The following is a 17,280-nucleotide window of genomic DNA, read 5'->3' on the forward strand; positions in this document are numbered from 1 at the left end:
TTTGCACATTATCTATTTTCACTTTGCTTCTGAGTGGGAAAGGGTTGATTGGTGTAGTATTTTGTCTGAAAAGAATTTACGCTTCTTATATACCTTGTTTGGCGCATTATTATACAAAATACAAATTCACACATTTTATCAATAAATACCTTGGTACTGCTAAAAAGATTCACATTTTAAGTAATGCAACAAGTTCATTCAATAGCCATACTTGTAACATGTTGAAACCTTTATTAAGTCCTGAATTCTTTTCTATATTGCAAGAATAAGAATTTGTACAATCCTGAAATACTTTGTCACACGTACAGCAGGTTAATTTGGTAAAAGCATGTAAAATGGTTAATTTGTGTTGTTAATTTGTGTTAGAACTACATTAGTCCTGTATATCAACGAGCATTCCATCATGTCATCCGCATCATCTCTGCTGTTTTAGTTGGCGCAACAAAATCGGACGACCAATAACTTTCCGCAATTTGGAATCTGAACGGTACAATGTTGTTTTTTTTAGTGATCAGAGATTTCACCTTGACCTTTTGACCTCTTAGTGTGCCTAGATTCTTGGAGAGTAGTGAATGTTCTTTCCATGTGCACACCCCTCTATTTGACCTGGAAGCTTGGTATATAGTCGTATCACACACCTCTGTTCACAAAAGGACTTTGTCTTTTCCTTGCTTCGCATTTTAGTAATAGAAGAATTTGTCTTTTACCTTCATTGTGTTCGTGCTGGAATAAGGACGGTGTCCATATTTTCCATAACTTGTGTTATTTGCTGGAAGAATTTTTTCTTATTTCAATGACATCTTGATTCGAAAGGCACATAGAGAATGTCCTGTCCGTCAGTACTTTTGTATATTTGTGAGTCACAGTTTATAGAGAATACTAGGTTAGCGTTGAATAGAGAGAAGTTTATATTGCGTGGCTTAGAACGCCGGGAGCGCGAGCCTTGGCGAGCGCTTTCGGTATTTGAGCCGATCAACATAAACTTCTCTTTATTCAACGCTAATACTAGTATTCTATTCATCTCATTGATTTTTTTACTAAACAAGAAAAATAGCAAACAAACGTGGCATGTTTGGAAACCTCAGAATCAATAAAACACAGCAAAAAATTGTTTGTTTATTAATGACGTCATTTGTCCGTGCATGCGACAGGTTTATTCAACAAGGGGGGATAGAGGCTAGTCTGTTCCATGGGGTGTTATACCGTCAATGTCGCGGTGAAGATGGGATAAAAGTAGAGTTCACCATCTCATCGAGGACCATCATCCTTTTCTACAATATAATTCCTTGATAATTGCACAGATGTGGATCACCACTCCACCATATCCACCCATCAGAGCCTTGTGTTTGGACAACCTGGCTTAATGCATGTGCGCAAAGTGTTGTCCCAGATTAGCCTGTGCAGTCCGCACAAGTTAATCAGGGACGACGCTTTCAGTCTTAACTGGATTTTGTTTACAAGAGACTTCCTTTAAACAAAAATACCATACAAGCGTAAAGTGTCGTTTCTGCACAGGCTAATCTGGGATGACACTTGACGCACATGCATTAAGCCCAATGTTCCCAGAATGAGGCCTTACTTTGACCTTGATCTTGTATTAGAGATAGGCTATTCAGCACCAAACAGGTGCACGAACATATGCTAGTAAAACACAATTTCCTGTTAACTTAAAATTAGTTCTAAACAGAATTGTTCATTTTTATTTGATAGTGACTATGATATTTGATTGGGACTAGGATATTTGATTGGGACTAGGATATATTCCCTGATTATCCAGATTTATTTCCCAAATAATGGAATTTCATCATAATAACCCTTTTTACGTCATCTTTTTTATTCGCCATATTTTACCCATTTATCACCACTTGCATCTTAATATGGTACATGTATCCCTTAAATATCCTTCAACGTTCATAAGGTCTTTCTTTGGATGTGCAAAAAAGAGTGTTTGTTCCAATTTAATGTTTAATGAAGACGTTAGCCAAAACATTGTAAAAACAAATTCGAGTCTGCCATGGTCTCCTTTGTAAACATAATGTGAAAAATAATATTCCAACCCGAGTTTCGGATTACAAATTTAAGTACTCGTGTCAATTTGTTGTTATTAATCATTTCATTTAATAGTAAGTGTTATGAAAATGTAAACATGTACATTGATCTAAATCCTCTGCCCATACACATACGAAGTGCTTACTAGGTAATTTAAATAGATGTCTAACCTAAATACAATACACAAGAAATTATTTTAATGCGACCGCAGAGAATAAAATCACAACAAATAATTATTTTTCTTGTTGGCAAGCAATGGACACAGAATGAGCCATAATAGTTCCTTGATTTTTCTCTTGAATGGCAACATTGTGTCTCAGAAATTTAGGTATGCACGTTGAATAGGACATGTGTGTCAAATAGTATCAATGCAGTATTTCAGCACATTTAACTTTGGGTTTGTTTTAGCACCATTTTCAAGCACCACTTCAGGATAAGCCAATTTTTATGAAAGTGTGTGCATTCTGTGAGAGAGTGTGGACAAAAAGTGTGTGCATTCTGTGAGAGGGTGTGGACAGTGTGTGCATTCTGTGAGAGGATGTGGACAGTGTGTGCATTCTGTGAAAGTGTGTGGACAGTGTGTGCATTCTGTGAAAGGGTGTGGACAGTGTGTGCATTCTGTGAAAGGGTGCGGACAGTGTGTGCATTCTGTGAAAGGGTGTGGACAGTGTGTGCATTCTGTGAAAGGGTGTGGACAGTGTGTGCATTCTGTGAAAGGGTGTGGACAGTGTGTGCATTCTGTGAAAGGGTGTGGACAGAGTGTGCATTCTGTGAAAGGGTGTGGACAGAGTGTGCATTCTGTGAAAGGGTGTGGACAGTGTGTGCATTCTGTGAGAGGGTGTGGACAGTGTGTGCATTCTGTGAAAGAGTGTGGACAGTGTGTGCATTCTGTGAAAGGGTGTGGACAGTGTGTGCATTCTGTGAAAGGGTGTGGACAAAACCAGCTTGTTAAACTACTTAATTGAAGTTAATAAAGTAACACAAAATTATAACTTCTAATTACTTATTAATTACTTATTAATAAGAAAAGAAGTTGGGTTTCAATTCAAATGACAATTATTTTTTGTGTTCCTATAATCAACATCTTTGGTTATGAAAAAGAAATGACAGTCACTGTGCTGTTTATTTTGGGACATTTTGTGCTTTTGTTACACTGAAGTACAAACATGTAGCACTTGAACAACACTTTCAAGTCTGGTTTTGAAGATACCCTAAATAAGGACATTGATAAAGGTAATGGCATGTATACTTACAAATTTCTAGTAAGAACTGCTTATAAATTAAAGGTCTTAGTTCTTCAATATGTTCACAAACTTTAAAATCTTTATAGTTTAAGAGTGATTAATAAGTGTATAAATGGGAGAAAGCTTGTAACATGTAAGCTTCCCTCTGGGAAAACGGGGCTCAACCCATGTGCGTAAAGTGTCGTCCCATATTAGCCTTCGCAGTATGAACAGGTTATCTGTGTGTAAAGTGTCGATCCATATTAGCCAGTGCAGTTTAGACAGGTTATCTGTGTGTAAAGTGTCGTCCCATATTATCCAGTGCAGTGTGAACAGGTTATCTGGTAAAGTGTCATCCCATATTAGCCAGTGCAGTCTGAACAGGTTATCTGGTAAAGTGTCGTCCCATATTAGCCAGTGCAGTGTGAACAGGTTATCTGGTAAAGTGTCGTCCCATATTAGCCAGTGCACTGTGAACAGGTTATCTGGTAAAGTGTCGTCCCATATTAGCCAGTGCAGTGTGAACAGGTTATCTGGTAAAGTGTCGTCCCATATTAGCCAGTGCAGTGTGAACAGGTTATCTAGTAAAGTGTCGTCCCATATTAGCCAGTGCAGTGTGAACAGGTTATCTGGTAAAGTGTCGTCCCATATTAGCCAGTGCAGTGTGAACAGGTTATCTGGTAAAGTGTCGTCCCATATTAGCCAGTGCAGTGTGAACAGGTTATCTGGTAAAGTGTCGTCCCATATTAGCCAGTGCAGTGTGAACAGGTTATCTGGTAAAGTGTCGTCCCATATTATCCAGTGCAGTGTAAACAGGTTATCTGGTAAAGTGTCGTCCCATATAAGCCAGTGCAGTGTGAACATGTTATCTGGTAAAGTGTCGTCCCATATTATCCAGTGCAGTGTGAACAGGTTATCTGGTAAAGTGTCGTCCCATATTATCCAGTGCAGTGTGAACAGGTTATCTAGTAAAGTGTCGTCCTATTTTAGCTAGTGCAGTGTGAACAGGTTATCTAGTAAAGTGTCGTCCCATATTAGCCAGTGCAGTGTGAACAGGTTATCTAGTAAAGTGTCGTCCCATTTTAGCTAGTGCAGTGTGAACAGGTTATCTAGTAAAGTGTCGTCCCATATTAGCCAGTGCAGTGTGAACAGGTTATCTAGTAAAGTGTCGTCCCATATTAGCCAGTGCAGTGTGAACAGGTTATCTGGTAAAGTGCAGTCCCATATTAGCCAGTGCAGTGTGAACAGGTTATCTGGTAAAGTGTCGTCCCATATTATCCATTGCAGTGTGAACAGGTTATCTGGTAAAGTGTCGTCCCATATTAGCAAGTGCACTGTGAACAGGTTATCTGGTAAAGTGCAGTCCCATATTAGCCAGTGCAGTGTGAACAGGTTATCTGGTAAAGTGCAGTCCCATATTAGCCAGTGCAGTGTGAACAGGTTATCTAGTAAAGTGTCGTCCCATATTAGCCAGTGCAGTGTGAACAGGTTATCTGGTAAAGTGCAGTCCCATATTAGCCAGTGCAGTGTGAACAGGTTATCTGGTAAAGTGTCGTCCCATATTATCCAGTGCAGTGTGAACAGGTTATCTGGTAAAGTGTCGTCCCATATTAGCAAGTGCACTGTGAACAGGTTATCTGGGACAAGATTCTCTGCTTTTATGGAATTTGTCATTTGAAGGAAGTCTTTTCTAAACAAATACACTGCTTGGTGAACAGTGTAGTCCCATATTAGCCTGTGCAGACTGCTTGGTGAACAGTGTAGTCCCTGATTAGCCTGTGCAGACTCCACTGCTTGGTGAACAGTGTAGTCCCATATTAGCCTGTGCAGACTCCACTGCTTGGTGAACAGTGTAGTCCCTGATTAGCCTGTGCAGACTCCACTGCTTGGTGAACAGTGTAGTCCCATATTAGCCTGTGCAGACTCCACTGCTTGGTGAACAGTGTAGTCCCTGATTAGCCTGTGCAGACTGCTTGGTGAACAGTGTAGTCCCATATTAGCCTGTGCAGACTCCACTGGATAATATATTTCAACACTACACACATGCTTTAAGCCCCATTTTCCCAGTATGAGTGGTTTGTTTCATAAAGGAGTCAACATTCAAGTACAAGAAGCTATATTTCTTCTACTGATTGTTTTTTTCTGTTTCATACTTGTAAGTATGTCAGACTTCTGCAATTATTATTATTTCATTTACAACTTGGACTAAAATAGTTTGTGATTTGTTTTGGTTTTAAATGAATTATAGGCAAAAAATAGATACATAATGGATTATTACACTAGTATGGTTTTCTTAAAACATGTGTAAGTCTTGTTGGTTGGGTCACATAGCAACCCCCTTGGCCTTGTGCAATATATCATGCTGGATAAATACAAGTTGTCAAAAAAACATATTCTAGAATAGCATTCTATACAAACCTTGTCAAAAACAAATTATATAGAATATTTGAGCTATACATTAGCAAATTTTATCCAAAAAAATCTTGATTTATTTTACCGTAAGTTATATAGAATTTTACTGTATTTGCTATTTTGTGAAACGATAGGTAAAATACTGGGTAACTTATGATGGTATTGATCTGTTTTCATTCTTTTACTCAGGAGAAAACGATTAAGGTAACTGTATAGCAACAGAAAGTGTACTCCATGTAACTTAATGGCTGACATTTCAACAAAAAATGAGTGTTGTTTTTGCAAATATTTCTGGCAACTAATGCTGGATGGTTTGGGGCGTTTTTGTCTTGGGGGCTTCACGTCGTGTCCTCTATAGCACAATATGAGCCATGTTCTGGGGAAACTGGGCTAATGCGTGTGTGGAAAGTGTTGTCCCAGATTAGCCTGTGCAGTCTACACAGGCTAATCAGGGACAACACTTTCCTCCTAGACTGGATGTTTGTTTCAACGAGACCTTTTAAACAAAAAATTATGTAAGTGCGCAAAGTGTTGTCCCTGATTACCCTGTGTAGGCTGCACAGGCTAATCTGGGAGACACTTTACCCACCAGGCTGCACAGGCTAATCCGGGAGACACTTTACCCACCAGGCTGCACAGGCTAATCTGGGAGACACTTTACCCACCAGGCTGCACAGGCTAATCTGGGAGACACTTTACCCACCAGACTGCACAGGCTAATCTGGGAGACACTTTACCCACCAGACTGCACAGGCTAATCTGGGAGACACTTTACCCACCAGACTGCACAGGCTAATCCGGGAGACACTTTACCCACCAGGCTGCACAGGCTAATCTGGGAGACACTTTACCCACCAGGCTGCACAGGCTAATCTGGGAGACACTTTACCCACCAGGCTGCACAGGCTAATCTGGGAGACACTTTACCCACCAGGCTGCACAGGCTAATCTGGGAGACACTTTACCCACCAGGCTGCACAGGCTAATCTGGGAGACACTTTACCCACCAGGCTGCACAGGCTAATCTGGGAGACACTTTACCCACCAGACTGCACAGGCTAATCTGGGAGACACTTTACCCACCAGGCTGCACAGGCTAATCTGGGAGACACTTTACCCACATGCATGAGATCAGTTTTCCCAGAGAACGGCTCATATAGTAGAAATGCACCAGTTTGTCTCTACATAATTTGCAGTGTGATTTTGGTGTAAGTTTGTGCTTTCTTTTCTCTCAATGGACTCCTAAACATTGTTTTAGATTCAGTCTTGTCTGTTTTTTTGTGCTTGTTGGATGTATTTTTATTCAATTCAAAACAAAATAAAATTCTTATAATATTTATAGATAATATAATTAAGGCTGTGTTTATATATCAAAATATTGGTGTGTTTTTTTTGTCTAGATGCATTTGAATATTTCTTCATTCTCCATTCTTCACCATCTTTGATCAGCAGATGTATTGCATAATTGCTCACATTCTTTTCTGTCAAAGGTCAAGGTCATGATTCAAGGTCACTTATTATCCAGGAAGACACTGCATTATCTGTTTTTGGTGGGGTATTTTAAGACCTGGCAGAGATAATTGATACCACACTTTTTTTATGCAAAAAAACAATCAATAATGAACCCAAATGTGAAGGTCAATGTCACACTAAATGGTCTGAGTCACATTGTCTGAGGGGTAAAGGTCAAGGTCACACTAAATGGTCTGAGTCACATTGTCTGAGGGGTAAAGGTCAAGGTCACACTTAATGGTCTGAGTCACACTGTCTGAGGGGTAAAGGTCAAGGTCACACTTAATGGTCTGAGTCACACTGTCTGATGGGCAAATATAAAAACCATAAGTTTTAGATTTCATGGTGTCCATATGAATCAGTTTTCTCAGTCAAAGGTTCAAGGTCAAGGCCAATCTTTGAAGACAGAAAAAGGTCACAATTTGCTCTTCTGCCTGTTCTGACTATAACATGGGCATACATAAATAGATTTGAATACATGCGTTGCACTGAGTGTATGTTTTGGATACATATTATGTGTCATCTTTTGATGAATCTTAATTGACAACATGCATTTTTGATCTTTTTTTTACCATGTTAGATTAATTAACTGTGTATGATACTATCTGTAGTCAGTATATAGACATTGCATATACATTTAATTTTTTTACTGGCGCATATTCTGTAATCACATAAAGTACGTACATAGCTATACAATTTATATCAATAGAACATGTAACATATTGGTACTATGGATAATATATTGCCTTATTAGTTAACCTCATTTATAAGACATTAGTGCTTCCTCTTCTAAATATTAAACATGCCACTAGAGGCATGACATGCTTTGTATCAATCTATAGCACTCTCTTCTTCTGAAAAGGAGTATCGCGCAGTAAAAAGGGGGTTTCATGCATGTGCGTAAAGTTTCGTCCCAGATTAGCCTGTGCAGTCCGCACAGGCTAATCAGTGACCACACTTAAGCCTAAACTGGATTTTCGTCAAGAACAGTCTTCTTTTAAATGAAAAATTCAATAGAGGCGGAAAGCGTCATTCCTGATTAGCCTGTGCAGACTGCAAAGGCTAATATGGGACGACATTTTACGCACATGCATTAAACCCACTTTTCACAGAGCAGGGCCCAAACATAACATTTGTCAAAATGACTTCGAAAACCCACTTTCTTTGTTTCAATGTGAGTAATGTGGTGTCCAGAATCCATTTAAGATATTTATGTTATTTCTTTAAAAAATTGAAAATTGATTAACATTTCTGAATAACAAAAGAAATTTAAAAATTAAAAGATATGATACCAAAATAACAACAAAATGCAAGCTTTAGACATTATAAATAATTTCTTTTTGTACAGTACAAAACCAATTCATGAATCATAGACATGTTCTTTGTTGGAAAATCCCCTCTATTCCCAGCATCTTCGTTCAAACAACTCCATACAATTTGTTGCTCTGCTGCCAATACATTATAGACCTGTCTGATCAGCATAGCATCAATAGTTACTTGGTTGTTAAAATTGTTATGCTCCCCATATATACATATATATATATAGGGAGCATAATAAGTTGCCAGTTTGGGGTTTCTTACTTACTTCCGTCACACTTTTGTTACCGTTTCTCATAGCGCCTTCAGTATTTTACCGATCTCTTACATATTTGGCACTTAGGTACCTTGCATGGACCTCTACCTTTTGTTATGTTTGAGGTCATGGGATCAAGGTCACTGAGGCTAATAATAGATTTTTCTGTCACAATTTTGTTACACTTTCTCATAGCACCTTCAATATTTTTCCGATCACTTACATATTTGGCATGTAGGTACCTTTCATGGACCTCTACCTTTTGATGAGGTTTGAGGTCACTGGGTTCAAGGTCACTAAGGCTAATAATAGATTTTTCTGTCACAATTTTGTTACAGTTTCTCATAGCGCCTTCCATATTTTACCATTCTCTTACATATTTGGCATGTAGGTACCTTGCATGGACCTCTACCTTTTGATGAGGTTTGAGATGACTGGGGTCAAGGTGAATCTCACCGAGGCTAAAAATAGATTGTTCCGTCACAATTTTGTTACAGTTTCTCATAGCGCCTTCAATATTTTACCAATCCCTTACATATTTGGCATGTAGGTACCTTACATGGACCTCTACCTTTTGATGAGGTTTGAGGTCACTGGGGTCAAGGTCACCGAGGCTAATAATAGATTTTCTCAAGGTCACACTTTGGTTACAGTTTCTCATAGCACCTTCAATATTTGATCAATCTCTTATATATTTGGGATGTTAGGTACCTTGCATGAACCTCTACCTTTTTGATGAGGTTTGAGGTCACTGGAGTCAAGGTCAAGGTCTCTGAGGCTAACAATAGATTTTCTCAAGGTCACACTTTTTCCACACAATTAAACCATATATATTGACAAAGCATCATTGGGGAGCATCCATCAGTTTTACTGATATCCTTGTTATTAAAGTTTCAAACATTTAATGTATGTTACCATTAAAAAAAAAAATACATGTTATCCAACTTAACTCTTCATTTTCATGAGTAGGTTCATGATTGAGAAATATACGGCAGGGGTTTTTCTAGCCGTTTTTGGAGAAGGAGTGTGGTCAGAGTGGGACTTTTTAGATCGCAAATTGGGGAAAAATTTTATCGGCAAAATGGACCAAATTGCAAATTTTTTATCAACAAAAATTGACACATCAGGCCTTTTCCTGATCATTTTGGGGAAAAAATGCTATTCGGACGAGAAGTTTTAGTTATATACTTTCTTAGATGTTTATGAAATAAAATTGAGATACATGTATCATAATCATTAGACACTTCTTAAAAAAAAAAAAAAAAAATTGGGAATTTTTTGTTCAATTTCGGTTCAGGATCAGGTCTGTTTGCTTTGGGATCAGGTAAGTTGTTTTAAATAGCAGAAAAACCCTGTATTGTTCACTTTTAAATTGTCTGTTCATGTAATCACCGTGAGCCTTGAACATTGCCATCATGAATGAAAATTTAATTTAAATAGTTTATCATTTTGATTTAAGAAAACGTAATGCCTATTTGCATTTTATTTTTGGTTTGTCTGAAAAATGCATCAGGCCCTTTTAAAATACTGAACACAACATTAGAGATATGTTAGAAAGTTAGATATCAGTTTTAGTAACAAACACCAGAGTTCTTTACAGTATTTAGTTTGGATTAAGGTGTTTTACTTTTTGCCTTAACATGTTTTAAAATTGAGAGAATTTGTATACCAGTACACAGTGTGATGTCAGTAACAATATATTATGTAAGGGGGCAGGGGTGCATTTGTTTACCCCTTTTCCAAGATGACAGCATTATAGTTTACCTGCCATAACTTTAAAAAATATTGATGGATTTTAAATAACTTTCTATAAATGTCCAACATCATAAGACAAAATGTTGTGTGTTACACCCACCTCCCTACCTCAAAGGTGAAGGTCAAACTTAGAGGTCAAAGGTGAAAGCGTGTTCAACAGGTTTAAAATTTCTGTCTAAACCATAGCTTTGCTGTATATCAATGGATTTTGAAATAATTTGGCACAAATTTAAACCATAAGACACTATCTTGAATCTAACCCCCTACCTTTATGGTCAATGTCAAACTTTTAAAACTAAGGTCAATTTTGGCCAGAAAAGAGCTTGAAAAATCCTGTCTCATCCATAACTTTTACGTATATTGATGGATTTTTAATAACTTGGCACAAATTACATTTATCTCTCTACTTCAAATGTCTAGGTCACTCTTCAAAGATCAAATTTGTTGTTTTGTAATCATTGTCTCCCTACAGAAATGTCAAGGTCACACTTAAATTTTAGAGGTCAAAGTTGGCTTAAAAAACAGTAAATTTTGTCATTCATCAGCTTTAAAAAAATGAGGTATCTCTTATGAGGAGACAGAATCTATAATTATGTTCAACTTGTCTCCCCAGGTAAGAGGTCAAGGTAACACTTAGAGGTCATGCAATTTAAAAGTAACGTACCACAAATGACGACATGAGGAGACTGAGTGTGGTGTGTATGGAACATCATGAGGAGACTGAGTGTGGTGTGTATGGAACATCTCATTACCTCAAAGGTCCAGACTTCACACTTTGAGATGAAAAGTCACATTTAGCAATGAACAGCTTGTCTGTGACAAAAGGGGAGTTTTGAGGGGAAAAAAAAGATATGCGGGGGCATCCCTGCCTTTAGGAGACGTCTTGTTTTCAACGTATATTGATGTATGCTCTATCCTCTTGAAAAGATGAAATGAAATGTGTGTGATTTGTCTGTGTTTACATTATGCGCATTCAAAGCTTTTTTTACAGCACTGCGAGGCTTTGTTTGATCTGCAGCCACAGCTTTCAATTGTTTTGTCAAACCTCCACTGTAATTTGTAAAACAATGACACAAACCTTTGACAAGTAATTTAAGTTTAAAATAATCAAAGAAAGAAACATTTTCCTTGATCATTTATATATCGTAGGACAAGATTCGGGTATTAATTATTCAATTAATATTTAATCATATCTTATTTCGGAGTACAAGATTAGAAAATAAATGATTAACTAAAAGGATTTCCATGAATTACACATTTTGGTAATATGTTTCATTGTAATTTGTCCAGGTCATAGCTATTCCTCGTTACCATAGCCATCAACTTGTCCATTAACGATGAGTGTATTATTTATATGCAAAGTTAATATTTAACTTTATTTTATTTAGGAGTACACTATTAGGTTAAACAATTTAAAATAAAGATTTTTGTTTCCAGGCAAAAAAGACGAAGGCTACGCCATGAACAAAAGCGTCAAAAGCACGAAGAAGAGACCAAAATTCACGCACAAGAGGAAGAAAAACATGGCCCCGCACAAATCGAGCGTGATGGTGTGATTCACGTTGAAACTCGCCACCCGCGCAGCAGCATTGTGATAATTAGGTCTAGTCAGGATGACTTGCCTAAGCGAATGTCGAAAGAAAGCTCTTTTGTTATTCCCGAGTCACTGAACCGTATCGGAAGACGATCCCAGGACAACGAGAATGATTTCAATCCGAGTATGATTGAAAATCTGAACTTAGAGTATGGAGAGAGGAGAAATTATGAGGACCGCCTGGAGAAAATGGAGGAAGGGTTCACTGAACATGAAAATGATACAGGTGTGTCCAGAATAAAATCAAGTCATGAAAACAGCAAAATGCTGAGCACTTTTGTAAGTGGAGAGGGGAATTATGTTAAAAGTGATGACTCTAAAAGGGAACAGAATACAAACAACAACAACAATAACAGCTTTATTCACCCCGAGAACAATTCTGATGAGGATAAAATGGATGACAGTGAACATAGTGGTGACGAGAGTGAATTGAACTTAGACTCATATGAAAGCTGCTTGAAACAAATTTATCCATCACCTTATGCAGACAGATTTGAAAAGTATGTATCATTCATGTTGCTATTTTTAGCTCGGCTGGTTTCGGACAAAACCCGAGGTATTGTCATAGCCAGCTCGTCATCCGGCGTCCACCGTGCTGAAACCTTTACATTTTGCTCTAAAATCAAAGTGATTCCATATACAACTTTGAAACTTCATATGTAGATGCACCTTGATGAGTTCTACACGCCACACCCTTTTTCGGGTCACACGGTCAGAGGTCAAGGTCAATGTGACCTCTAAAAAAAAAAAAATCTAACAAGCTTTCATTAATTCAAAACTGCGCCCGCAGCTAAGTGTTGGCACCTGTCATGCTGTGCTCTTGTTAAATTCTAGTTTTCATTTATATATTATAAGAATTTTATTTAGTATGCTGATGCAACCCAAGAACATTTCATATGTTATTCAAGCAAAAAACTTGCTGTCAAATAGCATTGTTCCCTGTAACGACTAAATTGTTATTCGAGGAAAGATATCAAGCAGCAGTATTGAATTCTTCCTCTGTACAAAAGTACATTTTTTGAATATTTATGTAAACTATTAATTATAACATATTAATTTTCAAATGTTGAATTTAATCATTAATGCTAAAAATGATATAATGTAAGCCCTCGTTAATAATTTTTTTGTTTTGGGCGCAGCAAACTTTTTGCCTGATTTACACAATCTTGTAAAAATTATAACCCTTCAAATATGAACAATAATCTTTAACAGCTTTATTGCCAGATTCTAGATAGTTGGGTAGAGTTAAATCATTATTATGTGTGGGACAATAGTTTTTGTTGATTTGGTGGGTTGACTGATCCACGAATGATGTTATAAATGATATGAGCTGTGCTCTGTGAAAAGGGGGTTTAACGCATGTGCATAAAGCGTCGTCCAATTAGGGATGACACTTTACGCTTAAACTGGATGTTTGCCAAGAAGAGACTTTCTTTTAACAGAAAATATCATAAAAGCAGAAAATGTCATCCCTGATCAGCCTGTGCAGACTGCACAGGCTAATCTGGGATGACACTTTATGCACATGCATTGAACCCCCTTTTCACAGATCATGTCTCATATCTAGATCATTATAATGTCAAAAATCAAGGGTCCACAAAATAAATCTTGAAAGAGAAGAACAAATTCACCTTCTGTACATCCACAAATTAACACAAATACACCAGAAAATGACCAGAAAATGACTAACGCAAATTCTGTAGTTTTTTTCCAAAATCAGAAATCTACAAATTATTCTGTCCATGTTTAGAAAAAACGTAAAATTTCTTGCAGATGAAAATAAATGATTTTACAGTAATGACAAAAAGTAAAAACTTGATCCCCTACATTTGTTAGGTATGTCACCCTCAACTCTGTTTTTATTTTTGTCTCAATATTATTTAGATTTTGATCAAGTTCGACTCATTTTAAGTTTTAATTATTTGTTGACATTTTTTTGCTCCAGACTGCGACTTTATGAGAAGTTAGCGGAGGTTTTCACGATCTGTCTGGGCGTACGTGCCACACAGAGGCTCGGGCCAACAGGGTTCCGTACATTCTCAAGGTACTGACAAGTATTTGTTTGTCTCAGGAACGTTAGCTGAGTCGAAGGAGCACTTAAGTTGTATTCTGAAGATTACAAGTTCAATTTCTGGATGGCCACATGGTCATTAACCCTTTACCACATAGATACGTATTTTCATGCATTTGTAGTCACTTAGATTTAAGTTAAATTTAATAAAAGACCTTTCTTACTATATTCAAGTTTTTAAGGCTTCATTTTCAACCCTTAGATACTGATGAGCAGCAAACAGCATAAAACCTGAACAGACTGGAGGTTACTTGCAGGCTGTTCTGGTTTTATACTGTTTGCACATAGTCATTTTCACTTTGCTTCTGAGTTGAATGAGCTGCGTTCTAGGAAAACTGGGCTTAATGCATGTGTGTAAAGTTCCATCCCTCATAATCGGGTGCAATCTACGCAGGCTATTCAGGGATAACACTTTCCGCCTTGACTGGATTTTTGTTTAGAATATACTTTTTTAACGACATTCCATAAAAGTGGAAAACATCACTTATTATTGTATGTCATAATAATTCATGGGCTGCATGGGCTAATCTGGGACAACTCTTCATGCTCATGTATTAAGCTTGGTTTTCCCAGAACACGACACAAATCATTCCAGAAAAGCAGTTGTCAGTTACTTACATTCCTTTACCCTTTGCATGCTGGGAAATTTTTCGTCTGCTAAAATGTCATCTGCTGAATTTCTAAAATTAACATTTTTTTCAAATTTTTTCAAAGAATACTATCAGAATAGCAAACAGTTTGGATCCTGATGAGACGCCATGTTCTGTGGCGTCTCATCTGGATCCAAACTGTTTGCAAAGGCCTTCAAAATTCGGTTCCAGCACTGAAAGGGTTAAACAATTATTTGCTTAGGGTAATTTGACCCATAGCAGGGCATGTGGGGTGGTAGACCTGTATGTAGATGAATGTTTTTTTAAAATATATTTGTTCACGTGTAGATCTATTTACCGGTATGATGAGTATAGTAAATGATTCTGTAGAATGAAACCCATTCATAGAACAACTATAACAACGACCCATATAATTGTATAACTCTATTGAGATGAAAACACTTTTTTTGATAGCTGGTTGAAGATCAGATGTCCATGAAATAGTATGTTGCAAAACAAAAGACAGATGAGTGCTAGCAATAGAATGCCTTTCTTGTGAGGTTGGAAAAAAGGAAACTTGATTCCATGCATTAAAAAAAAATTTGGTAGGGACAATTTTATTGGGTTTGTCTGATAATCCCAAACAAATATTTTAAATATAATGGAAAATGAGACACAGAAATATGTTACATATATAATACAATCAGGTTTAGAATACATCTTGTTGGCAATTTGATGGGCTATGGTCAAAGTGGTATAATAACACAAGTCAAATGAAACATATACTGACACATTTCTGCGAGTGACACCATTTTTAATATTAATTAATTTACATTTAAAGCATGGGTATTGTTGACAAGGTCACAGAGATATGCAATATCATGTTTTGTTTTATGTTTCAGAAAGTGTCGGTTGAACAAAAAAGGTCTAACGAATGCAACTATTGATATTCTCTTCATAGATATGCAGAGAAAATGGGAACATGTGAATCCTGAACGCACAACAGGTACAGGTCCAACCCTTGATTGATAATTATATAAGGATAAGAATATCCTTGATTAAAATTACTAAAGGAAAACATCATGGAATTACTTTAATTCATGAAATTATTTGAGGCGCCATCAATTTTGTGTATAGGCATTTTTAGTGTGAACACACACTGTCCGACTTCTGGGGTTGTGTTGTGCCTTGCCGTTCCGAGGCGGTAACCCCAGCTTTATTCTTCTATGTGTGTATGTTGTTTTGTATTGTGCTGTTTCATATTGTTTTAGCAATTGGTCGCTTGCCTTAAATGAAGGACCAACTAATTGTATATAAAATGAATGCAATACTGCTCCAGCAGCTGGAGTTTCACTTCTTTATACTGTCCGTCATCCACTTTTAGAATTTTTTCCCACTCTATTTTTTATCAAATATCAGGTATCGGTAAATTCTGTAGGTTGCAATGAGTAAATTTATCATTTCTATGTGTTATACTGCTGCCACATTTCACTTCGTTTAGACAATAGTTTACACATACTTTAAAAATTATTATTCATGAATTTATGAACTCATATTTTGCAGGAAACAAACTCCACAAAACTGGCTTAACCCTTTATTTTCAACACTAGCTTCAAATATAAAAAAATCACACTAGCCCCTGGCTTTGGGCTTGCTGCCAATTGCAAAGACTGTTTCCAGTAGGTGAAATAGATGCCCCTCAATTTAAAGCAATCACAAGTTTTTTCCGTATATGTTATACATATAGGATCTGGCACGAGTTGTCATATCATACCATATTTTATTAAACGAGTTCAGGAATTTTGTTAGTAAGCAAGCCTTTGGCGAGCTTACTGACGAATTTCCTGGACAAGTTTAATAAGATATGGTATGATATGACTTTGAGTGTCAGATATTTTTTATCACATGCTTTTAAATGAGTAAATTAAATAAATATTTACGCAAACAGAATGATACATCCCGAATGTTGTTTACATTTTGTGACGTCATTCAACGTTGCAACGTCATTTCAGCAAAATAACAAAATGCGATTGGTCAAGAAACGAAAACTAAGCCAATGAAAACACTTGAAAATGTTGTATTACACATGTTTAATATACAAAAATATGTAATTGTTGTTTTACATGAGAAACAGGGTATAGCATGTGATAAAATATTATAGTTGAAGATAATTGTAGAAGAAACAGGTTCATAGCTTTAAATTTCATAATAACAAGGCTGTGTTTGTAGAAAGCGATGATAGTATTGTTCAATAAGGCAGTTAAAAGCCCTGTGTTGCAAAAAGTTGTCAGATTTGAAAAAAACAACAGTCCTAGAAGTACAAACCTAGCAGACCCATTTAATCTCTTATCAAAATCATATCAGCAAACCTTATCAGCTATGATTATTTGAAAGAATCTACCATTGGAGCAAAACATCCATCATCATTGTTTTTACTTGCGTATAACATCATGACGAATGATGTAGATCGAGGTAATTAATACCAAGTTTGACTCAAAATT

At 36.9% G+C, this 17,280-nt stretch overlaps 1 protein-coding gene across 1 annotated transcript in view; it reads left to right on the top strand.

Moving 5' to 3' along the window:
* Window positions 1–17,280, top strand: part of LOC127869099 (tubulin polyglutamylase TTLL11-like) — a 50,424-nt gene that overhangs the window by 27,629 nt on the left and 5,515 nt on the right. Inside the window, exons 5-8 of the mRNA XM_052411412.1 lie at window positions 434–487; window positions 11,962–12,618; window positions 14,064–14,162; window positions 15,682–15,785. Of these exons, the coding sequence (XP_052267372.1) occupies window positions 434–487; window positions 11,962–12,618; window positions 14,064–14,162; window positions 15,682–15,785 (914 nt within the window). The remainder of the gene's footprint in view (window positions 1–433; window positions 488–11,961; window positions 12,619–14,063; window positions 14,163–15,681; window positions 15,786–17,280) is intronic.

The sequence above is a fragment of the Dreissena polymorpha genome, chromosome 2, assembly GCF_020536995.1.
Source record: "Dreissena polymorpha isolate Duluth1 chromosome 2, UMN_Dpol_1.0, whole genome shotgun sequence".
Classification (NCBI taxonomy): Eukaryota; Metazoa; Mollusca; class Bivalvia; order Myida; family Dreissenidae; genus Dreissena; species Dreissena polymorpha.